The 16,400-nt window shown below is 52.5% G+C and overlaps 2 protein-coding genes across 3 annotated transcripts in view; one reads left to right on the forward strand and one right to left on the reverse strand.

Moving 5' to 3' along the window:
* Positions 1 to 5: 5 nt before the first annotated feature.
* On the forward strand, positions 6 to 8,940 carry GSS (glutathione synthetase; the record flags this gene model as incomplete). Its single annotated transcript, XM_010190865.1, has 12 exons — positions 6 to 122; positions 828 to 973; positions 2,442 to 2,517; positions 3,075 to 3,214; positions 3,343 to 3,459; positions 3,985 to 4,065; positions 5,449 to 5,526; positions 6,847 to 6,913; positions 7,524 to 7,718; positions 7,896 to 7,977; positions 8,291 to 8,480; positions 8,817 to 8,940. Coding segments are annotated over 12 exons (1,413 nt in total), but the record flags the coding sequence as incomplete, so codon positions are not given.
* Positions 8,941 to 11,802: 2,862 nt separating this feature from the next.
* ACSS2 (acyl-CoA synthetase short-chain family member 2) overlaps positions 11,803 to 16,400 on the reverse strand; it is a 28,080-nt gene continuing 23,482 nt past the window's right edge. For both annotated transcript variants that reach the window (XM_010190864.1, XM_010190863.1), the window contains 9 exons: positions 16,170 to 16,303; positions 15,489 to 15,621; positions 14,995 to 15,051; positions 14,655 to 14,735; positions 14,114 to 14,222; positions 13,902 to 13,970; positions 13,058 to 13,234; positions 12,375 to 12,449; positions 11,803 to 12,170 (listed from right to left, as the gene is read on the reverse strand). In XM_010190864.1, the coding sequence (XP_010189166.1) occupies positions 12,043 to 12,170; positions 12,375 to 12,449; positions 13,058 to 13,234; positions 13,902 to 13,970; positions 14,114 to 14,222; positions 14,655 to 14,735; positions 14,995 to 15,051; positions 15,489 to 15,621; positions 16,170 to 16,303 (963 nt within the window). In that variant the 3' untranslated portion in view covers positions 11,803 to 12,042. The remainder of the gene's footprint in view (positions 12,171 to 12,374; positions 12,450 to 13,057; positions 13,235 to 13,901; positions 13,971 to 14,113; positions 14,223 to 14,654; positions 14,736 to 14,994; positions 15,052 to 15,488; positions 15,622 to 16,169; positions 16,304 to 16,400) is intronic.

A 16,400-nucleotide genomic window follows, 5' to 3' on the forward strand; every position in this document is an offset into this window, starting at 1 on the left:
CGCTGTGGGAGGACATCCTGCGCGACCAGGCGGCCATCGAGGAGGCAGCGACGGTGGCAGTGGACGCGGCGCTTCTGGAGGGCGTGCTGATGCGGACGGAGGGGCAGCCCAATGCCTCGGATGTAAGTGCTGGAACATGTCAGGAGTGTGTCATGGGACGTGTCTGACCCTGGCTGGGCTGTGAGTCAGCAAAGTGAGAGGAGCACGGGAGGAGCTGGCTGCCAGCCCGGGGTTTGCTGAGCCCTCGTCAACACACCCTGTTTTGCAGTGAGTGCCCATTTGAAGCATGGCTGACCTGGGGCGCTGTAATTCACGCCCCACCCTGCTGATGAGTGCATCTCTCTCCTTCTCCAAGGGGAGGTATAGGTCTGGAAAAGTCTGGGAAACTGCCAGGAGCCCAGTGTGTGTGTGACAGGAGGTGTTCATCCCCCTCCCAGCCTCTTGCTGACGGTATGTTCCTGTGAACCAGGAAAGCATCTATCTGAGTGACCTCCGGATTTGGCATGCTCCTGGCTACAAGTCAGCCTTCGCTCCATACCTGGGATGAGGTGGTGGGGATGGGGGTGGCTGACACATGGGATTACCTCTGTTGACGCTCAGCAGCTGGCTGGTTCAAGGCTATAGGAGGGGGACTCAGCTTTTGGAGGGGTCTCAGAGGATGACATACTGCTGTGCAAGAGGAGTGGGTTACCGTTGGGGTGGCTTGGACCTTCAGAAAAGCGGAGGAAGCATCTCTTTAGCCCTGGTTAAACTGCATAGTGGGTTTCCAGCCCTGTGGAGCATTGTGGTGAGACCTGACTTCTCTGTTGCTGCATCCATGTTTGCAGGTGGTGAATTATGCTCCCTTCACGCTGCTCCCATCTGCAGTACCAAGTGCCCTGTTTGAAGAAGCGTATGCTGTTCAGCAAGATTTTAACCTGCTGGTGGATGCTATTAGCCAAAACAAAGAATTTCTGGAGCATACTCTGGCCAGGTAACTTTTTTGCATGTTGTATTTCAAGGAAATATTTTAAATGTGAAGCATTTATCATCACCTTTCAGGCAGTCCTACCTTCTATCCATTTGTATCCTTCAAGCTGAGGAGGGTACTCCTGTCCTCTGCAGGAATTCTCCCCTTTTCTGGGTTATTTGTCCTAAGAAGAATTTCTATCGCGTCTCTGTGTTTTGGGGTCTCTTTGGGCCTCAGAAGATGGGACATCTGACCAAGAGTTGACTCTCTGCAATGATCTTCAATTTTGCCACTGTTTCGGGCTTGTGAATTCTCACTTGTGAGCTTGTTGGCCCCTGGTCCTTAAATTCAAATTGCTGGAGGCTTCTTTGAGTCCTTGATTTAGTAGTCTGGTGTGTTCTCATTTTGCATCTGCCTGTGACTATCTGATAACCACCAGCTCTGCTGCCTGCCCAAAGTTGTGAAGAGAAGGTGTTTGTTCCTCTTACACTGATCAGTCACCCCATGTTCCCTGCTTTCCCAGCCATGCTGGGAAGGTGACCTGCAGACTCTGGGTGCTGGGGGACTGCTCAGCTCTGACTCCTGAGCTCTGCTGGATTTGTCTGTGTCTGTTGCCCTGTGCTGGAGTGACCATCCCTGGCTGTGGCCCCTGTAATCTGTAGGGCTGATGCTTCCACAAAACTCGTTTCCTTTCCTGCTGCCTGTTCTGTGCTGCCTGTCTGCACAGGTGCTGATGTCTCTCTGGCACCAGGACAGAGCAAAGGAGACTGTTTTCCAGCATTATTCTTGTTTTGCTAAGGCCTGACCCTTCAGAGCTGTGTTAATGCTTTTGCCTGTTCCAGAGCTGGCTGCAACCAGGGCTTGTGAGGGCGTGTTGATACCTGTGGTTAAGGAATGCAGCGCTTGGGCCTTGTGCACATTTGGATGTCTGCCCTATGCTGCCTCCTGCACAGTGTTTCAGGGCAGCTCCTTGGAGGTGCTGCTCACAATTGGCTCAGGGATTTGGGACCCTGAGGAAAAGCCAGACCTGCTCTAGTGGGGCCACTGAAGCACTTGTCACTACACTGCACAGGCTTTGGAGCCCAGCAGGACAGGGGGAATCTGATGAAGCTCCTGAAGCTTCTTCTATGAACTGTGTGTGCAGGCACAGAGACTTCTGATTTCTTTCCTGTATCTGCAGAATTCTGCTGTGTTTCTTTGCTTTTGTTTGTCCCATCTTTCTGCCCTGCAAATGCAAATCACCTCTGCACAGCGGTGCTTTTGGTAGAGTGGCTGTGCTAAGCAAACTGGATTTGCGTTATGCACTGTGGCCCTTGATGAAGAGTGCGTTCATGGTGAGATGTTTGACAGTGCCGTAGGACTTGATCTCACCACAGCCCTGCCACTTGTGCTGGAAAATGTCCCTGGTAAGGTTTCTTTCTGGAGAGGAATTCATTTTCTTGTTCCCCTGTGACAGTGTAAGGGGGCTGATCTGGTCTTCCTTTTTCTCTAGCACCATCAAGGTAGATGACTTCACAGCTCGACTCTTCAGAATCCACCAGCAAGTTTTGGAGGAGGGCTTGGCTCAGGTACCTTGACCGCAGACCCCAGCTGTTGGCTGCCGTGCCCCTTTGCTTCGCGGAGGGATTGCCTGATCTCTGCCTGCAGGCTTGCTTGCTGCTCTGGGCGTTGAACTGTCCTGTAGTCAGGCTGTTCGCTCCCTGTGCTATGATGTCTTGGTTAGAGCCTGTGAGCTGAGGACTTTGCCCTGTTTGACAGTCATGCCCTTTGATTAGTGCCGCTGGAAACAATGAGGCCTTGTCTGGGAGAATTTGGTATGGTTTGTCCTTGTCCTCTGGGACCCTCGAGAGAGTGCAAGGACGTGTGCTGTGCTGGGACCTGCGCTGGACAGGCTGTCCCTGCAGAAGCTCCTTTACTCTCATGAGTGTTGTTAACTTCTCTGGAGTACTGAGGAGGGCTGTGAGCCCTCAGCAAGGTCCAAAGCACCCATGGGCATGTCTTGGAGTGGTTTTTATCAAAGTGAAGGTGACTGCATCTGCCCCAGGAGGATTTTGAAGTGGGGTCATCAAAGGGATTTGCAGTTAAAGGCAACAGGGGTACCCACTTCACCTCCCCTCTATTTCAGTCTGTGTTTTTAGGCATAAACCGCTCTGATTACATGTTTGACTGTGGGGTGGATGGGACAGCAGCTCTGAAGCAGATAGAAATAAACACCATTGCTGCCAGCTTTGGAGGCCTCACCTCCCGCACTGTGGCTGTCCACAGGTAAGGGAGCATTTCTGGCCTGTACTGCGTGGCCTGCTGCACTCCATGTCTCTGCATGCTCTCCAAGCTCCTGCTCCCTAGGCATGGCTTTCATATCATAGCATTTACAGCTTTTCTTTGTTCCACAGGCGGGTGCTGCAGGTGCTGGGAAAGCCTGAGAAGGCATCGCGCCTGCTGCCCAACAACCCATCGAAAGGGCTTGCCTTGGGTATTGCGAAAGCCTGGGAGCTCTATGGTTCTCCAAGGTAAGGAGGGAGGAGGGGCTGGAGGCTGGGTTATCTTGTCTGCCTCGGGGATGCATGTGTTTGGTTTTTGAAGTTGTGCTTTCTGCAAGATACCTGTTTGCTAGAGAAGCTGTGCTCGAAAACCCTGTGGCACCCTGGGAAGAGCAGTGTGGTTGTCTTAGTGTGCAAGGCTGCTGTGTTGCAAAGGCAGAGAGGTGCAGAGGGACCCTGGAGGAGTTGTGTGGTTCCACAACCCTGCACAGAGCTCTCTTTTCCTCCTGCCCTTTTCTTTTGGTCTTATGCCCTGCACTGGCTCAGTAATGACACAGGATTGGTACTGCTCTCCATTTGCATGCTGACCCTTAGAAACACTGAAAAATGAGCAAAACAGAAATAAAACCAGAAAATGAGCAGGAGCAGTGCAGGAAGCCTGTGTGGTGCTTAGTTCCTGGCTAGGGTTAAACCACGACAGTCACCAAAGGCTGGTGATCCTGGGTGCGTGTGGAGTGCTTCTGTGTTTAATGATGTCCTTGGTATCTCTTCCAGTGCTGTGGTGATGTTTCTGGTGGAGGAAGTCCAGAGGAATATTTTTGATCAGCGATGTGTAGAAAATGAACTTTGGAACAGGTAAAGGTTGAATTTTCCTGGGATGGGAAAGGAGGTGGTAAAGTTTTGGAAAAGGGAAGCAGAGCAAACTGCTGCCAGATCATGGTGTTTCCCTCAAGGCAGCTCATGGGGCATCTCTGTGCTCTCCAGCAGGCATGGCATAGTGGGAGCATAGGGGCAGGCCAGGGATAGATGGAGATGTGCAGAATCCATTTGCTTTTTTACTCTGTCACCTACTTGGGATAAATTCAAAACATTTTATAGTTCTGGAACTGGAGAAGGGTATGTCTTGGTATGTAACTGGGCAGCCTTTATCTTGGCCTTATCTCTGTGGTCTGCAGCTCTCTCCAGCGTTCCTTTGGTGGCCTCCTGCCTAGCCTCAGCACCCACCTTTGTCTTCACACCAACCTCCCAAAGCTTTGCACCAGCTCTTCGCATGAAATACCAGCAGCCATCAAAGCCTCTGGTCTCCAGGGCTGATTCCTTGCTGATTTTGTGCCTATGTAGCCCTCAGAGCTTTGCTGGTAGCTTTTCTGTGGGCCAAGTCTCTTAGGTGAGACAATAAAGAGCAGAGTGGGGTTAATGGGGGTCCTGCTTGCCCTCTGACGTGGGATAGGGCACAGGGTATTTCATAAAAGCTTAATTAACAAAGCTTCAAGCCCACTGTGAATGATCTGGGCAAAGTGGAGTAAAGGAGCAGGGAGAAGGAGGTGTTTTGATGAGGTGTAGCCCTGAGCCTGTGCTGGAGCAATGGGAGGTGCGTGGTGCTGTGTCCGCAGATCAGCAAGTCCACACTGCCGCTGCATGGAGGAAAGGCTGTAAAGCGTGGAGGAGGTGAAACATGCAGGGTGTCACTTCTCTGTCTGCAGCTCTTGACTTTGAAGCCAGTAGTGAGTGAATCTGTTGTGTACAGATAGAAAAAAGCAAAATATTGTCTTCTCTTAGAAACACTTAAGGAGGTGAAAGGCATGTATGGAAAAATCCAGGGTGTTTAGGCATGTGTTCTGCTTCCTGCAGTGTTTGAGCTGGAAATATATATGTGGATGGGTGCTTAAAACAGTGGCTGGTTTTGTCTTTATGCTCTTGACTTTGAAGCCAGTAGTGAGTGAATCTGTTGTGCACAGATAGAAAAACTTAGAAACACTTAAGGAGGTGAAAGGCATGTATGGAAAAATCCAGGGTGTTTAGGCATGTGTTCTGCTTCCTGCAGTGTTTGAGCTGGAAATATATATGTGGATGGGTGCTAAAAACAGGGGCTGTTTTGGCCTGTAGGATTCCTCTGACTTCACAGTACAAAGCCAGAGGTTGGTTGTGATCCTCCTTGCTGAAACCACGGATCTACTGTGATTTCAAGCTCGGGTGACCATGCCCAACCTGGTGACTCTCCTACTCCTCTCTTAACAGGAATATTCGGGTCATCAGGAAGCGATTCAGAGATGTGTTTGAAAAGGGGTCTCTGGACAGTGCCAGGAGGCTGTATATGTGAGTATGAGCCAAGGTGCGCGTTCCTGGCTGTGTGTTGGGCACACAGGGCCGTAAATGGCAATTTTCAGCCAAAGCTGGTGGTATGTTTTGAGTGTAAATTGTGACTTTCTGAGAAATGCTTCTCCATGCACCAGGCTGCTGCTGCTGCTGCTTCCCCTTAGAGCTGACATTATTTTGTTTTTACTGTGGTGGAATTTTGCATACACACATCAGTCCCCTACAGCTGGAAATGTAATTTCCCTTCTTCAAGCCACAGCCTTTAGAGCTCTGTGGGATCTTTACTTCCTCCACATCCCTCTGCTTTGAAAAGTCCTGGCTATTTCAGAGGCTTCCACCAAGGCATTTCCCATTTACTGTTCACGTGATGCTCTGCCAGTGGGAGCTGGGCTCGGTCATTAGTGCTGGAGGAGGAACCATTACATGTCCTTACAGTATCTGTAGGTTTTGAACGCTCTCGGTGTCTTGCCCCGGCTCCCTGTGGAGACCAGGACGTGCGGGTCCCAGGCTCCAGATGTTGGCAGTTGGTCCCAAGTGTAATGTTTGTCCTATTTCCAGGGTAATGTGCTTGGAGCTGTGCAAGCCTAGAGGAAGAGATGGCTTCGTGACAATTTGTTTTCTGAAGTTAGGCTGATTTTTTTCCATGGTTTGACCTTTGGTGCCTCTGCTGTGTTTAATTAACGAATACCTTTGTCATTGCCAGACAGTTAAGGGGAAAGTGTATCCACTGTACTTCGTCCAGAGCATCCTCTCCTCTTACTGCTGAATGCCTTCACACTGCCTGGCTGCCAGCAGTTTTTGTGCTGCTTTCCCTGGCCACACACAGTTCGTATGGCCAAAGCTTGGATCTGTGGTGCTGTGGGTGCTCACGGCCCTGCCCTGGCAGCATGTTGTGCCTGGGTGTGTTATTGAGTTGATGTCTGCCTTGAATTGCCACTGAAGAAGGACCCTGTTCCCTCCCACCTTCAAGAATCCCCAGGCCTGACTCCTGGTGGCAAAAGCTATTTAAAAATTAAGTTCTTACCTCCCTGCTGGGCTGGGTGCACGAATTACTGAGACTTTGGTTAGTCAAGGCAGAGACTGTGTCAGCCCCCTGTGTCTCAGGACAGGGCAAGCCAGCTGGCGCTCAGCAGAGAGAGGCCAGGGCTTGTGGTCCTCAGCTTTCCCTGGCAGAGCAGCCCAGGAGGCCGAGCAGAAAGGGCAAACACTGCAACACGTTGCCTACTTGACCCCGTTGCAGCTCCCTTGGTGCTGGGGCTTATGGGCAGAGGCGGGCAGGGACTGGCCTGGCTCTGTGTACGCTTCTGGTTTCTGTTCCAGGGATGGCCAGGAGGTAGCAGTGGTGTACTACAGAGAGGGCTACGTGCCAGAGAACTACGACCAGCAGGTCAGTACGGACTGTTCTGCTTCCAGAAGCTGCCCACGCTCTGGCCTTGCCCAGCGGGTTTGAAACACCATGTGGTCCCAGGGGCATCTGTTCTGTCCTGAGTGGGGTTAGTCCTGTCCAGCGTGGCAGATAGCATTGGGAAGCTGTGACTGCAGTGCTCGTGGGTGTCCCAGGCACTCATGCAATAAAATGAGTGACTTTCTTCTCCGATAACCACTCACGTGGTCACCTCTCACTGCAGCACTGAATTGCTTCTGTACAATATGGCTTAACACAGGTATCAGCACCTGCTTAAAGGGCTTAGACTTGATCTACTGATCACACTCAGACCTCTACTAGGAGTGTTAGCCTGCAGGTAATAATACAGACCAGATCTTGCCTGGAGGTGGCAGCACTGCACAAGCTGAGAAGGGAGCACAGGCCAAGGTACTGGAATGACCTGGCTGTGCTGTTGCCAGGGGTGGTGGGAAACCTATGTCTGCTTGTCTCCAAAGTGCTTTTGCCACCCTGCATCCCTGCCAGGCAGGGAGGATAGAGACAAATCACATGTCAGTAACTGAACAGAATATAGTGGAAAAAAACCCTCTTTTTTCTGTTTTTTCTGTCTCAGAACTGGGAGGCTCGGTTGTTGCTGGAGAGATCGAAGGCAGTGAAGTGCCCTGATATTGCTACCCAACTCGCAGGCACGAAGAAGGTCCAGCAGGAGCTGAGCCGGCCAGGGATGCTGGAGAAATTACTGCCTAGCCACACCGAGGCTGTCATGCGAATAAGAGCAACGTTTGCTGGACTCTATTCCCTGGACATGGTGAGTGTGAGTGGGACTGGAGCAGAATGAACATGCAGACATGTGCTTGGCCTGTGTGATGTTTCTTTGTGGTTAAGAACATGAGAGGGTTTTGTTGTGGTCCCTGGGGGATGCTGTTGGTCCTGCTCAGCCCCGGCTCCTCCCTGATCCTTTGCTATTGCTATCCTTTTGCGTCAGGGTGAAGAAGGTGACCAGATAGTGGCTGCGGCTATCGCTGACCCCGACCGGTTTGTGCTGAAGCCACAGCGAGAAGGTGGAGGTATGAGCTGGACTGGGCCCATGTGGGTTTTCATTGCAGTATCCAGGAGAGGCAGTAGCTCTGTGATGGCTCCTGGTCCTGTGCTGAGGGATAGAAGGTGGGGTGAGGTGGCTTGTAGCCATGTGGGCTAGTCCCATGGTAGTGGGGCTTCTGTAAGAGTGCCCTAGGCCCCAGAGCTGGGGTGGTGGGGAGCCCAGGCAGCACATGGGGAGGCAAAGGCTGGGTCTGTTCAGGCTGCCAAGGCCCCAACGTAGCTGGGGCCAACAGCTTCTGCTGCGCTGGGAAATGTTTGACTTGCTGGTTTCATTGTCAGGGAACAACCTCTACGGTGAAGAGCTCAGGCAAGTTCTGGAGAAGACCAGAGACAGCCCTGAGAGAACTTCCTACATCTTGATGGATAAGATCAGACCACAGCCAGCAATGAATTACCTGCTGAGGGCTCACAGTCCTCTGCAAGCGTCCGAGTGCATCTCAGAGCTTGGTATTTTTGGTGTCTATGTCAGGTGAGAAACGTGCTTATGTTACAGGGTGTTCACCTGCTCCAGCCAGCACCTGGGGTGGGAGCATTTTCCCCTCTGCACTGAGCACGAGCACAGCAGCAGGGCAGATGTCTCTGGCTGTGTTCACAACCTGACACTGCCTGCGTGCAGAAATGGTACGGCAGAGAAAAGCCACTGTCAGGCACAGCTCTGTTGCCTGTCTGAACTCTGCGTTTGCCCTGGGGCTCTCCCGTGCTGTTTCCTCGCCCTGTGCTGTGGCAGGGAATGAGTCAAACTGCCCAAGATGAAATGCCGTTAGCTTTCTGCTCTGCAGGTCCTCAGTTGCCCTTTTCTTTGCAGACAGGGCAAGGAGATGGTGATGAACAAGGCTGCTGGCCACCTCCTGCGGACGAAGGCAATTGAGCATGCGGACGGGGGGGTAGCGGCTGGGGTGGCGGTGCTGGACACTCCTTACCTGGTGTGAGGAGGCGATGCCCCATCCCACCCACCTTGCTCTGCTGCCCGAATAGCTGCTCTGCCACAGCGATGTTCTCGTAGGGTGCACTTACCAAGGGCTGAGGTGTTGAGGACTGTGAGGAGGGACTGTGTGACCACACAGGTTGCTGAAGGGTCAGTGTGCCATGCCAGGCACTTGCACTGTTCCCAGTTTCGTGCTCTTTGATGTTGCCTTATTTCTGGATACATAGAAACCCAAAGCCTGGAGAATGGGAGGAGAAAGGTGGTTGTGCAGGTAACAGCCTGCAGCTGTGGCATTTGTGGCTTTCCAGATTAGAAAGGGAAGCCCAGCTCCATGTGCCCATGGCCCCTCCAGTCCTTGCTTGGGTGCTGCTGCCCTGATTTCTACATTTCCCTGTGCCTGAGGATCCTTAGGGCTCCAGCCCTGAAGTAATTTGCCCAAAGGCCTCTTGCTTGCTCGCTTCCCGTTGTGCTGGGCTGGGTACTCATCCCAGATCGTGCCTCCATGCTACACAAAGGAAGCAAAGGAATTGCAGGAACCCCAGCTGCCAGGGGCTTCACTCTGGGACCAGCACCAGGAGGGCAAGAGCTGTCTGCCTCCAGGTTTTATGAATGTGTGGGAACAGCACAGCAGTGGAGGACCGTACAAGAGTGCAGGCTCTCCTTCCCAAGGTCTTTTGCGTCTTCCTCCAGCCCCTCTTACTCCTCAGCTGAGCAGTTCAAGAGTAAACAGCAGATGTACCTTTCTGGCAGTGCTCTGGTAAAGCACCCAGGCAGCCTCAGCTCTGCCTTTGCAGTGACACCAGAGCACAGCAGCATAAGGCCAGTGATCCTGAAGAATGAACAGGCTGATTGCAGACTTACAATCATTGATCTTTCAGCTTGGAAAGAGCTCAATTCTGTAAGTGTGAGTGATTCAGTGATTCCTGGGTGGTTGATTTGTTGGGGGGGTTGATCACCCCCAGCCAGAAATTAAAACTGATTATGTGCAATCTGAACCCTGTTCTTGTGCCAGTTTTGTCAGAGCAGATGCAAAGGGGGAGGCGTTTGCCTCCTCTCGGGCCAAGCATGTGCCTGTGTGTGGCCTTTTTTTTGTCCCTGCACACCAGGGACACTTAAAGCCAAGCCAGCATCTTCTGCCCTGGCTGCTCTGAGGCCGCACACCACCACACTGGAGCTGTCCTGGCACTTGGGTCCCACTTGGGTGCATGGAGAGCTGCTGGGGTGAGTGGCACCAGGTAAGATGGTCTCCCATCCATGAGAGAGCAGCACAGTGGCAGTAACCTGCCCTCCCCATCCCCAAAAACCTCCCCGAATGATGACAGCCACTCCAGCAGCACAGTCAGAGCACCCCATCACCCCCAGACTCAACAACAGCCAAAGACCTCCAACCCATGCACACACTCTAAGCCTGTTTCCATTTGTTTCCTTGAATTTTATTCCATTTTTTCTTAAAATTTTAGCTGTTTCCAGCCAAAATGACATCACAAATTAAGAAAAACAGAGGAGAGATGATGTGGGAATCCTTGTCACAGAGGTGGCACAATCCAGTGGTACAGAGCTGAAGGTGGGGAGGGGGAGCGCATGGGACACCAGCATGTAGGTGAGGTTATAGATCACAGATAAGTGCCATGCTGGCGAGAGCAGCAGGTAAGAAGTGAGATTTGGGACTTGGACAACAACCCCCATAGCATCCGCAGTGCTTACCCTGAGCATGCAGAGGCAGCTGCCTCATGCTCCTTAGCCCAGCCAAAAGTCAGCTCCATTTGCAGGGAAAGCCTGGTGTACACTGGTACCAGCTAAAACAGCTGTTGCAGCAAGTCTTAAAGCCCATTTCTCATTTGGTTTAAGTGCAAAATCAAACAGCTCACATGCAGTTTTCATACAGACATTACAAAGGAGGTATCTCCCAGCTCAACCTAGGGCTGGAGGTAAATGTAATTCAGTTGAATGGCTTTGGCATACCCCTGTGATGTTCAAGCTCTTGGGCTAGAGGTTTTTAGGGTTTTTTCCCCTCATCATCATAAAGCCGTGACAGATTTAAGCAAAAGCTAAACTTCAAACATCTTCCACTTTTTTTTTTTCCTTGTGAGAAAACATTATCCTGGACTAACACAGCCCCGCAGCCCTGGTTCCCTTGCTGTAGCAATGGCCATGGTGTGTTATAACCCAGTGCCTGGTTTGCCTGCGATGGGAAAGGTGCCTCTGCACAGGTTGTTTCTCCTCCATCCTCTGGTATGGACAGCACCCAGGACACAAAAGGAGCATCCAGCTGTGCAGACTGAGCCCAGCTGTGAGCTGGTGGCAGTGGTGCTCTGTGGAAGATGCCAGACCAAGACTTTTCCTCTGAGGTCCTATGTGGCTCCCTACCATGTCCATGGCCAGTGAAGGATGTGCTGGACTGGGAAAAATGCAGCAGCAGCTGGCACCATGCAGTGAGGCAGCAGCAGATCTTGGTACCAAACTGCTCTAAAACTGCTGAAAGCACAGAGCTCCCTTAAGCCTTACCACACTACCTTTCAGGCTAGGGAACCTCTGCTAGCAACAGGCTGGGACAGTGGATGCGAGACCAAAACTCAGCTACGCGTTATGATGTGAGAGTGTTTTCAAGTTCTCCTGCAGCTTGCAGCACTCCAAGGAGAAAAGGAAGCGTAGCTGGTGTGTGGGCAGTGGCAGATGCACCTCCCTTGCCTGCCTGCATTGGTTAACTCCAGCACCACTTCCCCTCCACCCCCCAAAGTTCCTTCCCACTGTGCACAAGGTGCCAGGAACCCTCAATTACATAAAGTTAATTAACAACCCCTCCCCCAAAGATAAAATTAACAATCAAGAATGAGGTGCTGAAAAGGAAGGAGGACGAGTCCCTCTGTGCACAAGGCTGAGCCTCAGGTGTATGATACCTGTGTGGAACACAGGCTCCTCCAAGGCATGGACACACTGGTGAGACTCGGCCTCTCTGGAGTCAACTTCTCCCTCATTCATAATGTTTGTACATTCAATTCAACAGGTGAAGGTTTCCTTCCCGGGGCAGACAGCAGTTATTGAAGGGACCTGCTCACCAGGACGCTGCTGCAGCCACAGTTCTGCTCAGCAGGGACAGCTCACGCTGCTACTGTTTAGTGTCACATCTGCCATTGAAAAGATGTTTTATGATGCCTGGGTTTGCCAAGGTGGAGATGTCCCCCAGATCTTGGTCGTTTTTGGCAATCTTCCTTAATATCCGTCTGGTTATCTTTCCTGTAACGACAGCCATGAAAGGAAACTCAGGATCCCTTCAGCACCCTTAGCAGGAGTGGGGAGTGCCCAGACCTGTGGCATCCTGCTTGCCCTTAGGTTGCTCCCCTCAAATTTGAGTGGCCCTGGACAAACAACTTAGGGCTGATTTCCTTCCAGTGGCAGGAACCACTCATTCCTCCCCAGCACTGTCACTGGGCCCCTTACCTGAGCGGGTTTTGGGCAAGCTAGGGGCGTACTGGATGTAATCAGGTGTTGCTATCGGTCCAATCTTTTCTCTGACTGAAAAAAAAGAAGATATTTTCACTGCAGGTACCAGGAGATACCACACACGTCATTTTCAGGCAGGACGACTGAGTTAAGACCTGCAGAGCCCAGCCCCTGGCAGACCTGGTAGGGCAGTGCTTAGGGCTGCTGCACCCGAGCCTCCAGGCTGTGGGACCTGCAATGCCAATGGGGCTATAAGCACATCTTCCCAAAGGCACGAGCACTCGATTTTTTCATTCTCTCCATATTCAAGAGACTCTGTAATGGCTACACCAACCACTGTTACCATTCTGATAGAGCAAGGACTGATTCACTGTCGGCTCCGTGCCCACACAGGAGAGCGCTGCTTCAAACGAAAGCCTGTGGGTACCCAGTCCTTCATGCGCTGCCAGCTCCCAAGAGGTAGAGATGGCATCACATGAACAGCCGAAGGCCGCGAGAACTAATTTTAGTCTTCCCCAGCTGCGTTCCCTAATCAGAGGGGGCACCTTCTCGCAGTTGTCCACGCTGCATTCCCCAGACTACACACACCCTTGGTTCCAGCACCCAAGCCCTTAACCCCTGCCCGGCACTGTCATCCCCCTTCCTGCCATGTAACCGCCCAAATATTTGGCTGTTGTTACCTTGTTTTTTCAGCTCATCTGTCAGGTTCTTGGTGAACTCGTGGCCGTCTCTCAGAGTCACGAAGCAGTAGAGGCACTCGCCTTTCAGGGGGTGTGGGTGGCTGACCACCGCGGCCTCCGAGATGGCAGCGTGCTCCAGCAAGGCCGCCTCCACCTCTGCGGTGCTCAGCAAGTGGCCTGGAAGAGAGGAGAGGCAGCGCTTTACAGACCTGCATGAGGCTGGGGTCCTGCTGCCTCCAAGGAGCTGGGAGGAAGGTCTGCGGGTATAAAAGGCCCTGAACTATATGTTTGAGAGCACTTATTTAATTAACAAGGTATGGAAAATGATGGGCCGAGGAGCAGCTGAATCTCAAAACCTCAGTCAGGAGAGGTGAGAGAATCTCCACCTCTGCAGACAACTCCAAACAGCCTGATCCAGCCTGTTCAAGGTTAGCCCTGCACGGAGCAGAAGGTTGGATTAGAGACCACATGGTCCTGCCCAACCTCTGTGATTCCCTGTGGCCCCAAATCCTTCAGCACAGCACATCCCTGGCTGGTTAAGGACGTCCTCAAGCAGGTTACAGAAGGTTCTGTCCCTCCAGTGTGTTGTCTCCAGAGGAAATGATGCAGAAAGTCACCGAGTCACAGACTCGTCTGTCTCAGAAATAACCCTGACCCAGCAGTTAGGTCTGCTTTGAGGACAGGTTGCTGGGCAGAGTCACGGATGCAGAACCATCCCCCATAAACCAAGGTGGCTTTTTTATCTATTGTCAGAAACAGATGCAGAAGCGTCCCTCATAAAGCAAGGTGTCTCTCTTAATGAGTGTCAGAAAGCACATCGGTCCTCACTGAAGACAAAACTCACCAGAAACATTCAACATGTCATCAATTCGCCCTGTGATCCAGTAATAACCATCTTTATCTCTCCTGCAACCTGAAAATAGCCAGAAATGACAGCGTGAGGAAGCAGCACCAGCTCTCAGAGCAACTGATAAGGGATTCTGAGGCCAGGACATGGGAAGATGTAAACTGCTGTCCCCAGGCCTCTGCAGCCACGCATTCTGCAGACAACCTTACCGTCGCCTGTCACGTAGTACCCAGGGAACTTCTTGAAGTATGTGGTTTCAAATTGCTGGTGCTTTCCATACAGTGTGCGCATTATTCCTGGCCAGGGCTGCTTGAATACCTGGTGGTGAGAAGTACAGACCCAAATCAGTGAGGACAAACCCAGTAACCCAGGCTCTGCACCACAGTGACAGAGATGTGTTCAGTATTTGCACGCAGTGACAGAGATGCTGCAGGCGGCTGTGAGTGATCACACTCAAGACACTCGCTGCCCAGCACTGATCTACTAGGATGGGAGGAGTTTGGCTCAATAGTTGTTCCCATTCTCCTGCTTTGCCCATGTGTGCAAGCACATTTAACAACTGGTTGAACAGTTTGTTTACAGCATAAAGCTCCCAGCGAGTTATGGCAGTGAAGGGAGTTCCTATCACCCAAGGAGGCCCCTTGTGTGGACCCAGAGTAAGCAGAGACATGTGGATGCTGCTACCAGGAAGGTCCTGGAGCTCACGGGGAACAGAGAAGGGGAGGGTGGGGAAGATCAGCCCTTCTTTACCAGGTAGCCTTCTGCTTCTCCTTCCAGCTCTTCCCCCGACTCATTCAAGATGGCAGGTACCACACCGAAGAAGGGGAACGTCTGCCATGAGGACCAGAAAGCAAGGAGACACAGAGGTGAGCATTAAAACCTCATGGACCAGAGGGAGCGGAGGCAGAGCAAAGGCAGCTTTGGAAAGGCACATGGGGCCTGGTCTGGGATTTTGGGTGGTGGACATATTCCCAAATGCACCACTGTCCCCACAACCACCCTGGCAAGCACCAGGTCATGGTACTGACAGTGCCTTGCCATGGCCCAGGAAGCCCTCCCTGCCTCTGGGGAGGAGAGCAGCGCTACTCACAGCAGAGCCAGGCTTCATGGGGGTGGCAGCAGGGAGGGATGTCAGCATGTGGCCACCCTGCAAAGAGAGGCAAAAATGAGTGAGTTTGGGTGATGCCCGCCCACCCCACAGCTGCTTGCATCAGCTATGGTCACATAATGTCCCAGTCCGATGCAGACTGCTCTGGGGAGTTGTGGAGACGTGGCCTTGGGAAGGATATGGCAGGGGACAGGGAGCCGGTGTTTGGGCACAAAGCTTTGGAGCTGCTGGGGGAGAGGCAAAAGGGGAGGAGAGCAGGGTCCAGAGGAGAACTTGGACAGGGACCCTTTGGAGAGGAAGGTCTCCTCTTGGAGCCTGTTTGAGGTCCAGGAAAGAAAGAGGAAAGCTTGCCCAAGTCTCCTGGGCAATCAAAACACCAGTCCACACAGAGACAAAGAAATGGCAAACCCACCAAAACACCCTGTGGGGAGCACAGGGGAAAGAGAGGTCCCAGGGACCCTCAGGCGAGCACTCACCGTCTCCGTCTGCCAGAACGTGTCCACAATGGGACACCTCTCTTCTCCCACCACACGGTAGTACCACAGCCAGGCCTCAGGGTTGATGGGCTCGCCAACCGTCCCCAGCACCTTCAGGGACTTCCTGCTGTGCCTGCAGAGAGGAGGGGGCTGGCAGGGGCTCAGCAGGCCATGGAGAGCAGCAGCTGTGAGACTGCTGCACAGCAAAGCCTGCAGGAACCCCCGGGCTACCCAAAGTTCACTTGGGGCTTCCCCAGGTTCAGACCCTTCTCAGCCCTCCTCAATGGGGGAAGAAAGGAGACCTCTATGATTTTGGTGTCTCCCACTTCAAGCTCCCACTTGGTTCTGCTCCTTCCCTTCCATGGGCCAAGGAGCAGCCCACAAAGGGGCCCTCTGCCCAGCAGACCTCTGTGAGCTTTGGGTGAGGAGCAGGGAGAACCTGCAATCTCTGAGCTTAGCTGCAGCTTACGGTGAAAGAGAAGGCCCTGCTCAGAAGTGCCATAGTGAAGTTAGTGCTGGCAGTGCAGAAACATGGCTGCATGTTGCTGTGTGGAAGGCAGAAGATCGTGGTCTGTTCAGAAAATACACTGGGGAAGCTGCCGCTCAGAGAGGAAGCTGGGGACCCTGGCTCCCCATCGGGAGCCTCTGGCTGTGCCCAGGCCACTGGGGACTGGCACTCACTTTTTGACAGGTTCCTCCCCGTGCTTCATCAGCAGCCGGATGGCTGTGGGTGCTGTGTAGAACTTGGTCACCTTGTACTTGTCAACGATGCTCCACATTCGACCAACATCTGGGTAGGTAGGGACACCTTCAAACTGAGCAGGAGATGGCCAGTGACACAGCTGTTCCCTGCTGCTACCAACCTGCAGCTCCTTCCCAAGCAGAAGGATCCTCGGATCCTAAAATGTCCTT

The sequence above is a fragment of the Mesitornis unicolor genome, unplaced genomic scaffold (assembly GCF_000695765.1).
Source record: "Mesitornis unicolor isolate BGI_N332 unplaced genomic scaffold, ASM69576v1 scaffold9348, whole genome shotgun sequence".
Classification (NCBI taxonomy): Eukaryota; Metazoa; Chordata; class Aves; order Mesitornithiformes; family Mesitornithidae; genus Mesitornis; species Mesitornis unicolor.